This window comes from Palaemon carinicauda, chromosome 20, assembly GCF_036898095.1.
Source record: "Palaemon carinicauda isolate YSFRI2023 chromosome 20, ASM3689809v2, whole genome shotgun sequence".
Classification (NCBI taxonomy): Eukaryota; Metazoa; Arthropoda; class Malacostraca; order Decapoda; family Palaemonidae; genus Palaemon; species Palaemon carinicauda.
The window spans coordinates 37266407-37278514 of NC_090744.1; the positions used below are offsets into that span (position 1 = coordinate 37266407).

Consider the following 12108-nt stretch of genomic DNA (forward strand, 5'->3'; position numbering starts at 1 on the left):
AATAATAATAATAATAATAATAACAGCTCGATAACATGATAAAACAATAAATTCGGTAAACATGGAAATACCGTTTTCATAGAAAAATAGCATAAACTAAGCAGAAAAAACAATGAAAAAGTCTAAAAATGGTAATATTTTAGTTAAACATAAAACGACATGGATTGATAAGTAATGACGATTTCAACCGAGAGAGAGAGAGAGAGAGAGAGAGAGAGAGAGAGAGAGAGAGATAATATATATATATATATATATATATATATATATATATATATATATATATATATATATATATATATATATATATATACTGTACAGGTTACACATAAAAATTATGTGTTTACTAATCATATATTGTTATACGTTGATTGATGTTATTTCTTCTATTTTTTTTTTATTAAGATCGCATTTATCCATTTTATAGTTAATCTTTTTTCCAAGCTCCAATAATATATTAATTACATACTCTTAGATAGATAAATTTCCAATAGTCCAAATTAATTACATCAATGTCAAAGGATTAAAAATATGTGATGCCATCACTGGCATTTCAAAATTTCGAAAATCTAAAATTTTCCGATTCCTTCATCAGGATTATTACTTCACCAAAGTACAGTTAAGTGTCAAAATGTTGTCCTGGGGCATTTTATGTTATAAAAAAATGAGTACACTCATCCAAATTCCCTAATTCTGGAAATTCCATTGTCTAAATCTGAACGAACAAAAAAAAATAAAAACGTCAAGTCATTGTTATAATCATTCCCGTGGTTATGTGTTTGGAGATTTTAGATCACTTTCTTTCAAATCCTTCAAACAATGTTCCAGATATTTCATTGCGCTTTGACCTAATAAACCTTTTTCTAATCCATCAAGCATGACCAACAAATAAATCTGCTTTGTTAGAGAAAGCAAAACAAAGAGCGCTTGTGTTGGAGTAGATGGGCCTGTGTATACGGGTATGACATCATGCCCCACGAATTCCAACAAGGATGGTGTGTGGTGTGAGTATGTGTGTGTGTTCGTCTGTGTTTAGCTTCTACGTCCTAACGCCTTTATCTAAAACACGCATGCGCCTTCTTCCTCAGGTGTTGCGAGAGAGCCAGCGCGTTCATCTCACCTGTGGCCAGCAGTCGGTCTCCCAGCTTCGTAGCGACAAGAGACCTCGTCGTGTGCTCTGACACAAGTTTGTGAATGAGAAAGAGAGAGAACCACGCTTCGTTGCCTGTCTGCCGTGAGTCAGTTTTCAACCGACAACAGAAAAGGTTACAGAGGAACTCTCCCTCCATCGCTCAGAACCGTCTAATTAAGAGTGTCTAGTCTTTTGAGAGACGTTGAACCATACCCAATCTCCTTAAAGAAAATGGCAGGACCTACCCCACAAGACACTGCCGTCCAGATGCCAGAACGTGACGCGACGGAAGCCCAGCAGGAGGAATCGCCGTCGCCCTTCCCCAGATGCAAATCACGTCTTTTCAGTTGGCGTGTGGCCGGTGCTGTCCTGGCCCTCCTGGTTGTGCTCGGATGGATCTTCATCATCGTCATGCTCATCCTGGAGGAGAAGTGGCAGTTGGTGCTGGTGGCATGGTTGCTACTCTACTCTGCCGCCCACTTCTGCTACTGGTATTGCAAGCGCCACAGCCTGATCACGTTACACCGACACGTAAGTAAACTTCATGGATTTTCTAATGCATTATCTTGATTGTTGTAAGAGATGGTTCTCACATAAAGATAAAATTAAGATTTTTATCAACTCATTTTGGACTAAAATTTTTAGTGTCTCATTTGGGTTTCTTGACCTAGAGATGTGAGCAAAGACAATAGTCCTTTTGCAATTACTGTCACTTTGAGGATGGAAAGTGGGGTTTCTCAAACATAGAAATGACAACTCTAATTGATTAGTATTAGAATATAAAGATGTCACTTGTAAATTTCTTTCCTGGGGTTCTTCCTGTTTAATGTGACAGTTCACTTAACATTAGATTTTTTAATTGTTGATTTCAGCTTAATGTAATGTCATCCCATCGTTTTATAAAGTACTTCACTGTTTAGTATTGTTTTGATTCGTCTTTATAGTCAATCATCAGTATGTTCGATTTTTCATATAAATTCTAATTATCTTTATGGAGCCATCTTCTTCCTTGTCATTGAAAGATTTAGCATTATTATTTTATTACATGAATGTCATTATCAATTATATATATCATAAACATGCTGACAATTTTTCTATTGGTGATGCCCTTAATATTTGTATTTTGCTATGCAAACAAATATACCCATTTTGTTAACTTTCTTAATTTAATCTTCTTTATAAAGATATGGTCCAATTAGCGGATAAGCTTATAAATTATCTCAATACATTACTCCGATCGCATTAATTACAGAAGATGATTTACCAATCTAATAAAGATCATAATTTATATACCTACTTGACTGGAAGTTATCTATCGAAAATAGATGGTACATTTCGAAATTATGAGGATTCTTGCTGAACTTTAAAGGTGAATTCGATATAAAAAAAATAGAGAGAGAGAGAAAGAAATAGCGTCTATCCATTCGCAAGCAGTTATAAGACGAAGACTAAATTATTCACAAAATCTATAATAGGTTACCCACGACTAAATTATGGTCCGCCGGTTAAGATGATTGCATTATCATAATTGCTATTAAATCATTAATGATGGCAGCAACTTATCCTTTAGCTGAAAATTACTAAGGTAGGATAATGCTTGAAACTGTTCTAGAAGCCACAACGGGCGTAACTGAGGCGACCCTTGAGCAGGTTTTTCTTTAACATCCCTCTGGCTCTTTCTACCTGAAAGGTCGCTGGGTCCATGAAGTTTTTAGTCCTAAGAAATGATGATGCTCTCTGTCTGTCTCACGCACACACTATATATATATATATATATATATATATATATATATATATATATATATATATATATATATATATATTATGTATGTGTGTGTATGTATATATAAATATATATATATATTGAGTTTAAAGTTGGTATGTTGGAGTTGACACGCGGTATGGCAATATTCTCTATATGTGTGAGAGAGAGAGAGAGAGAGAGAGAGAGAGAGAGAGAGAGAGAGAGAGAGAGATGATACAACTGTATATGTTTGAGTAGACGCGTACCATCAAACCACTTAAATAAGAGGCGTCTTTAAAAGTTAAAATCTTCCTCTCCATCATCTTCTGCGGTTTCCAGGCAGCGTGAAGGGGGTCACGTAAGTGGGAGGAGGGTCTGAGGGTAAGCGACGCTATCTAATCTGGAACCTGACCGGCGAGTGTAAGAAGAAGGAAGATTCTTGTCCAATACAAAAACAGAGATCTTTGATCTTTCGTACGTTTTGCTTTTTCACAAACCTGATCACAGATGGATTAGCTTTTCTTTGATGTTATTTCGAAGAAGAGGAAAGACGTGATGCTGTTTATTGTTCGTGCGTAACACATGCTATCAAACACGCCTTTCATTATCAGATACAGTAGTATACACTACGACAGTAATACTAATAATAGTCTTGTACGAGTATGAGGGATAAAGCGATTATATCATAAGACAAGATATGTCTTAATTCAGCATTGAAGTTGGTATACTATTAGCAGGACCCAACTTTTCCATGCAATCCAGTGAGACTAATGTCTTCAGATGAAGTTACCTAAAAGTATCTAGAATATTGCAAACGGGTTTTTTTTACCGGCTTTCACTAATAGTTGCAACTTACACCCCAACTCTTAACTAAATAAAAATTATAGATGTGCATTTCTTAATAAAAGATAAAAAAACTAAATATCGCAGACCAGATTAGTATCTTGAAGTATGTATTTACTATTTAACCACCATCACATATTTGCCAAACGGTTTTTTTTTAATGTGTGCAACCACTGTTAGATAAGTTTTCCTGACGGGTTACGCGCTCATCTGACCTTCAAGATTGCGTCTGCTAACCCAACGGCCGTCACAGGAAACTCCAGCAGTTGACAAATCATGCGACCAAGTCGCCCCCGGGAAAGAAATTGTCCGGATGTGAATCATTAGATGATAAAAATGAAGATTTGCAACTTGTATTGCGCACATTGACGTAGATTCCTTCGAAGTGATTGTTTCATCCATTAGTATAACTTTATTTTTGTTATTGGTGGAATCTTCAAAAAAGTATCGTTAGTATAGTTTCGCCGAAAAAATAATTGCTCTCGCTATCTTACGGTAACTGTCGACTTAATAGGGTAGATTTTTAAAAGTATAAATTTCAAATTTCATGGAGCAAATCAATTTTTGCACAAATCCAAGATTCCTGCCATGTTAAAAAATTGATGACAAATATCGTCTCTTTTTGTGGTTTGAATTCTAAACCAATCGCAATAATGTCTCTCGTTCTTTGTGCGCGGTTACGATCTGTGGAAGAAAAAAAAAACAGCGAATACCAAAGACGCAACCTCACGCTATTAGCCCCAGGCAAAAGCACGGACACTATGACCGGTGGCCATCTTCGGTTCGTTGCTTCCAGATAAGGGAGAAAATAACCCATCGGCCCTCTTAGTTCCAGAACATAACTTCGGGAAAGGTTTCAGGAGGATTTTCTCTTCTTCGAATATAACTCTAGAGCACCTGGCTCTTGGCATCACGATCGGACAGAAACAGATGTTCTCACCAGATGATGACGATCGTGGACACCGACATTGTCTGCTTTTCTTCGTGCCAACTAATCTATACTTCATAGAAGAGGCTTTGGGGAAGTCGTGATTGACCGGGCCACCGAAACTGGCTTGAGAAAGTTTGGTTGCTGAGAAATGGTGTCGTCTTTCGATTTTTTTCCGTGTTTCAAAGTCTGTAAAAAACGGCGTTAAGTGTTTCGGGATGGGGTTTTAAGATTTGATTTCTAAAGAAATAAAATTTTCATTTTCAGTAAAATTTTTATTATTTTTTATCTATTTTTCAAGTGGGGGAAATGGTCCATAAATTTTCTTCCTCTATTCAAAGCTTTTATTAAGGATTTCACGAGTCAATTACTTAAAATGATATTCCGATTTTAACATATATTTTCAATTCTGCAAATAACACGTTTTTTTTTTTATCCATGGCTATAAACACGATTAAAGCAATAAGAAAATATTCATTTATGATATATCTTCTTTTGATAATCAAAAACTTTTTTATGGTCCATGAACACTCGTAATTATCATAAATCACTTGAACGATACAAGAGAAATTAGTATACGATTTCTCACTGAATCTATAAAAATATATGCTTTAAAAGCAAATCTTCTAAATTGTACGTTATAAGGAGATCAAATCATTATTTATTATGTAGTATATGTTGAGCTTAGGCTAATACTTCTTGCTTACGTTTCGGTAAAAAGGTTCCCCTGTTGTCAGAGCGGCGAAGAGACTGTACCGCTGCCCACTTGTTTTTCTTCTCATTTAACATCTTGTTCTTGTTCGTCTCTTCCCTTGACCTCGGGATCCTTGGTTAGACAAAACTATCTTGAGAGCAAGGATTCGCCCAGATCAAGTGGAAACGTTTTCGCTCTCTCTCTCTCTCTCTCTCTCTCTCTCTCTCTCTCTCTCTCTCTCTCTCTCTCTCTCTCTCTCTCGTAACCGTCAAGCCACGTACTAAGAACTGAAACTAGTTAGTTGTCATAATTATATATAAATTATACACATGCATACACACACACACACATATATATATATATATATATATATATATACATACATATATATATATATACTGTATATATATATATATATATATATATATATATATATATATATATATATATATATATATATATATATATATATATATATAGGCTCTTTAAAACAGCATGTGTGTCGATATTATACTTACATACACTAACGGAAGTTACCCATTAAGGAGTTCTTCTTTGTATTCCTGCCCAAGTGAGTAGCAATTTCTATGTAAATCTTCGTTTGTGGACGAATAACCGGATATGTTTGCATATCCTTTTTAAGACGCAGTGCGTGTGTACTGAAGAGTCCTCGGTACTTGGTACATGCTTACAAAGGGGTTGCCCGTGCAAGGATGCTTTGAATTCCAAAGATTTATTCTAAAATTTTCTCTAACTACAAAAAATTCATTGGTAAATTAATGTTTTAACTTGTCCCTTTCAGAACAAACTTATATTATTATTATTATTATTATTAGCCAAGCTACAACCCTAGTTGGAAAAGCAAGATGCTATAAGCCCAAAGGCTCCAACAGGGAAAAATAGCCCAGTGAGGAAAGGAAATAAGGAAATAAATTATGAGAACAAATTAACAATAAATCATTCTATAAACTATTAACAACATCAAAACAGATATGTCATATATAGACTATAAAAAGAGATTTATGTCAGCCTGTTCAACATAAAAACATTTGCTGTAACTTTATAAGTTTGGAATTGTAAAGAGATTGTAGTAAAGTAGAAAAATAATATTTGATAATGGTGGTTATGCCTTATCACAACACAAAAGTCACCATACTAAAGTCGCTGTCACATTCATGTTTTTATCTGCTGAATCATGGGTGAACACCCCATGAAGAGTATCTGCCCACTCATATAAATTCACTGAGCATCGCTATTGTTATCTACAAGAAAACATGGCGTTCCATCTACCAGCTCTAAACAGCTATATATTATGCGTACCCTTTTCCTCAACGGCCGTCACTTTCGACTTTCATTCCTAGCGTAGGCCTAGCCAACGTCACACAAATCCTGTAATCAGTGAATTAATCTTCCCCCGAGGAACCCAAAAAGAGAGAGGTTGGGAGAGGCAGACATACAGAGAGAGAGGGAGAGATCTGCCAGATGACAGGAGATAAATTGAGCCGGTTACTTGATTAGGCCTAAGACGCTTTCTTCTTTTAGGCCTCCATGTTTCGAACGGCGCCAAGGATACCTGAAGGTGAGAGGAACCGGTCTTCCCAGACAAAAAAGAAAAGAAAAAACAGTTTAGTGACCCAATAGGGTAGCCTTTCATGTTGATTTCTAAGATTATCTCTACCTACGCAACTCCCATTTAACCCGACTCCTTTCAGAATTTAGTTTCTCCTCTTCTTCCTCCTTATTTGATTCCTTCCAGAAGCTACGCCTTGTTCGGTAGTGGACGCCACGACCAAGGTGTCATGCGTCCCCGAGTCTCTGTGATAATAACGTTTCGAATTAAACAACAATAATAATAATAAGATAAAAATAAATTATGAGTGGTGTGCCCAGTAAATAGAACTACCAGCCATCAGAACTTATTCGTTTCTGATGTATAATTCAACTATAACTTTTAGTAGATACAGGACCAATACTGTTGAATTTAATTATCTAAGCTCAGCAAAATAACATTAAAATATAGATAATAATAATTATTAGCTGAAATAATCACTTATATAAAAATGTATTAAAATGGACAAACTATTTTGAATTAGTTGAAAATAATACTGGCCAAACACCTGCAAATCATGGGTGTTGGGTAGTGTGCTCATTAACTGGGGATCTTAAAATCCTCTTTAAAATAATTCAAGTCAAAATACTAAAATAAAAGAGACGAAAAATAGTGAAATGTTACCACCTTGCGTAACTGTTACCTGTTCGAACAATAGTTGAATATTAACGTTGGTTGCTGGGCCCTGTATTGTGCCATACACCATATGTCATACACTTTAATGTGTTACTGTATGCTATCAACGATCTAAGTCCGGGCCAAATAAGAGTATACTATGTGACTTGAATAAATGTGAACATTATCGATTTTTTAATGAAAAACTTATGAAATACAGAAAAAACCGAAATAACGATTTAGAAATGGCTAATGTTTTGCATCAATATTGTCTTTATATTTTATGTCCTTCATGGAATGATGATAATACACTGATAAGAATGGCTAATGGTAAAAGTAATGATTGATAGTAATAACAAAGCAATATTATTATTGTTATTCCTATTATTATTATCTTATTGAAAATTAACAAAAATTCAGTGTGAAAAGTGGTTTTTTTTTCGAACCCAGAAAATTTATTGGATCGCGGTACAATTTCCGACAAGATTCTTTTCTTTGTCTTTTCCCAAGAATTTCGAACAGAGCGCTATGCCATTAATCACGAGAGAGAGAGAGAGAGAGAGAGAGAGAGAGAGAGAGAGAGAGAGAGAGAGAGAGAGAGAGAGAGGTCACGTCAACTGGGCCATGACCGAAACAGAGGACCGTTGATGGCTGTTTGTGAATGCTATCCTTCCTGACGCTTCAATTCATAGACATATTATACATGTAGTAGTACACATGAACATATGTTTGTTTATATTCCCGTAGGTGGGTAGTGCTGTCAGTTGACCTCATGTGGTACACTGTAGGCATTACTTAATGGTCCTTAGAGTATTCCTTCGGCCCCTAGCTGCACCTACTTTAAATCCTTATTCTTTACCATAGTTCTTGCTTCCTTTCTTCTATTCAACTACTGAGTTTTTCTTGAAGTTGCACTGAATTCGTCAGTCCATCGATATATTTATATATGCTAATATATATATATATATATATATATATATATATATATATATATATATATATATATATATATATATATATATATATATTATGAGCACAAACATGACTTTTTGCACAGTACATGGTATATTTACGCGCTTTATTCTACAAAGATTTCTTTTCACTAAAGACTCACGCCACAGTCAAAGTTCATCTGCTCAGAACCTTTTTCTCACTCGTTACGTTTCCTGTAAGTTTTTGTTGTCCTGATCATTTTCTGTACCTGGGAGATGACCGTTTCCCTAGAGAACATTGTCGGCGAACCCTGGGAACCTAAAAGACACGCATATCTGCGCAGTTCATTCTGCGCATCGGGCCTCCGGGATCTTTCTTATGACCGGGCGTGTACTTGAATGATGACCACCAAAACCTCTTCTTCGAATCATGTGGGATGAAGAGAGTACTTGATTATGCGTGTCATTTCCAGTCGTATTTCCAGTTATAGGATTGTAACGTTGCTTGTAATAGCCCCTGGAATTCAAAGGAAGTTGTCACTCATAATCCCTGGAAGTTGAAAGGAAAGTTCCATTCGTAAAGCTACCCTTATGGTTCCTCTCTGATCGTCTATGGAATCTAAATTTACATATCCTTTCCAAACGTGCATAAAATTATAATTTAAATTCAGTCTTAGTCTCCTGGAAAGTTTCAGTCTTATTAACAGGCTAAAACTCTGGAAATTTAGAACCATTGGCTCTATCAAAGGCCCATAACATTGCTGTTACAATTAGCCTGATGGAAGTTCCCGTCTTATCCCGAGCAAAGCCTGAGGAAATTTTCTCTTTTTTAGTCTTAATTAAATTCTTGACTTTTTAATCTTTTTGAAACTTTGCAAATTTCCAGAAATAACCTATGGAAATGTATTCATGGCCTCAATCTTAATATTTAAAAATTGAAAGAAATTTCTAGCAAACTTAATGTTCAGTTAAACACTAAAAACTTCTATCCGTATCTAACAAACAAATTCTCAGTTACAAACTAAAATTTTTTAGATGTAAATTCGGAAATGTTGAGAGTAAATTTCTAAACTTCTAAAAATTATATGACCTTCCAACAGAACATTACAGGAACCAATAAAAATGATTACATAAATACCATTACTATGTTTATGCATTTAATAATCTGTCAAAGAAAAACACCAATTTCATCCCCTCTCTCTCTCTCTCTCTCTCTCTCTCTCTCTCTCTCTCTCTCTCTCTCTCTCTCTCTCTCTCTGTTATGAAAGTTACTAAAATGGTAGCAAAGGGCATCAGTAATATAAAGTGTCATATTTAGGCAAGGAAAGAAGAATGTCTAACTGTATAAGAAATATTTGTAACTTTTTTATATTTCTACCTTTATATCAATGTTCCTAACCTTATTATTTTATCTCTTAACAGATAAGGTTACGCGTGCTCACCCATTCGGGAAATGCCGAAAACGGGGAGAAATCTGACCGCCCTCCAACCTACGACGAGGTGATGAAGACTGAGGCCCCTCCCCCAGCCTACTTCACAGTCGTCTCGGAGACATCGAAATCAGCGTCAGGATTGTCCCCCTGCGTCCCAGCGGACGTACCTTCGGTTTCCTCGTGCGTCGAGAAGCAGTCGCAAGACGAATCCACCAGCGAAAAGAAGAACAAGAAGAGGAACACCTTATCCGTCGAGATTCGCGAATGTCCACCTGCTTACCAGAGCCCCAGATCTCCTCGAGCCCTCTCCCCAAGGATTCTCCCTTCGATTCACGAAGCAGGTGGTTCCCTTGTGACTGCTACTGCCGCAGCAGCAGCCGCAGCTACGGCCACAGCTGCGTTCTCGTATTTAGCGCCGGACACCTCTGAAGAAGTCGACACGACGGAAGATCCCATCAGAAATCCCATCGTCCAGCACTTGCGGTCGGCGACGATGCCGACTCTGGAGGTCTCTTCCAACGTCGACGTTTCCAACGGAAGTCCGGAAGAAGAAGAAGAGGTAACAAGGAATGTCAGAGACGAAATTGAAGTGGTCGACGTACACAGATCGTCGATTTTGTAAAAACGTAGCCACTTACTTCAACTATTTATTGTCTTTTTTACTGTTATTTTCATTCCGGGTGATATTTATGCGTACAAATAATAATTAAGTTATGAATAACCTGCGTACAAATGCTGTGCCCTGTTAAAAATTAATGTTATTATCAGACTCCGCTCAGTGACAACCTTGTTACCAATTAGTATTAAGGCTAATACGTTATATATTTTATATATATATTCTATATACAGAAGCTTTTTGCTCCTCCACTTTGTTTGAAGCCAAAACAAAGTGTAAAGTCAAGCAGGAAGCGCACTTGTGATCCTTAGATTTAAGGTTTTTATATCTTTGACAATTTACTGTCAAATAAAGTGAATAATCTTGAATATCTTTATTTATTCTCTCCTTTGTGTGTGTGTGTGTGTGTGTGTTTTGTCCATTCTTATTATGGAAAATAACAAATAAACCACAATATCTTTGTAATATTTTTCTTAGCAAGTTATCAATTCAAAAACAGATCAATCCAACTTGCAAACCCGTTTGGAGAAGCAAATTGCTACTAGTCCAGAGGCCTTAATAAAAAGTAACCCAGTTCGGGAATAGAAACTAAAACTAAGAATAGAATATACAAGGAAAAGCCAAATAAAATAGATAACAGACAAACAGAATATCATGGGCTTCTATATAGCTGGTTTAAAATCTTAAATAGAAACAAATGAATTCTAAACATAGAGGAATCTGCTAGAAATATTTTCCTGGTGCCAGTCAAAATCTCGTAATAGCCCTACAGGAAACTGAATTTTTTACCTACTGTATAATGATCTTTTCTATAAAAATAAAATTCATATATCATTATAATACAATGTACTAATTGGGCAATGAGTCTCAGTACCGCAAAGGAAGATGAAATGGTGTCACAATAGCTTTGTTGGTATAGTACCTGTGATCCCTTTAACACAAGGGAAAGTATCAGTCATATCTTTAGCATTTAGGAACGTACGTACCATTAGTTCTTTTAACATAGAGGTTAGTACCAATGTTTTCTGTGACATATACGAAAGTATCAATGATTTCTGTGACATACAGGAAAGTACCAAAGATTTCTGTGACATACAGGAAAGTACCTATGATTTATCTGACATACAGGAAAGTACCAATGATTTCTGTGACATACAGGAAAGTACCAAAGATTTCTGTGACACAGGAAAGTACCAAAGATTTCTGTGACATACAGGAAAGTCCCAAAGATTTCTGTGACATACAGGAAAGTCCCAATGATTTCTGTGACATACAGGAAAGTACCAAATATTTCTGTGACATACAGGAAAGTACCAAAGATTTCTGTGACATACAGGAAAGTACCAAAGATTTCTGTGACATACAGGAAAGTACCAATGATTTATGTGACATACAGGAAAGTCCCAATGATTTCTGTGACATACAGGAAAGTCCCAATAATTTCTGTGACATACAGAAAAGTACCAATGATTTCTGTGACATACTTGAAAGTACCAATGATTTCTGTGACATACTGGAAAGTACCAATGATTTCTGTGGCATACAGGAAAGTACCAATGATTTCT

At 36.0% G+C, this 12108-nt stretch overlaps 1 protein-coding gene across 2 annotated transcripts in view; it reads left to right on the plus strand.

Moving 5' to 3' along the window:
- Positions 1-10552, plus strand: part of LOC137659483 (uncharacterized) — an 83909-nt gene extending 73357 nt beyond the window's left edge. For both annotated transcript variants that reach the window (XM_068394372.1, XM_068394373.1), the window contains exons 2-3: positions 1086-1660; positions 9917-10552. In XM_068394372.1, the coding sequence (XP_068250473.1) occupies positions 1361-1660; positions 9917-10549 (933 nt within the window). In that variant the 5' untranslated portion in view covers positions 1086-1360 and the 3' untranslated portion in view covers positions 10550-10552. The remainder of the gene's footprint in view (positions 1-1085; positions 1661-9916) is intronic.
- The last annotated feature ends 1556 nt before the right edge of the window (positions 10553-12108 follow it).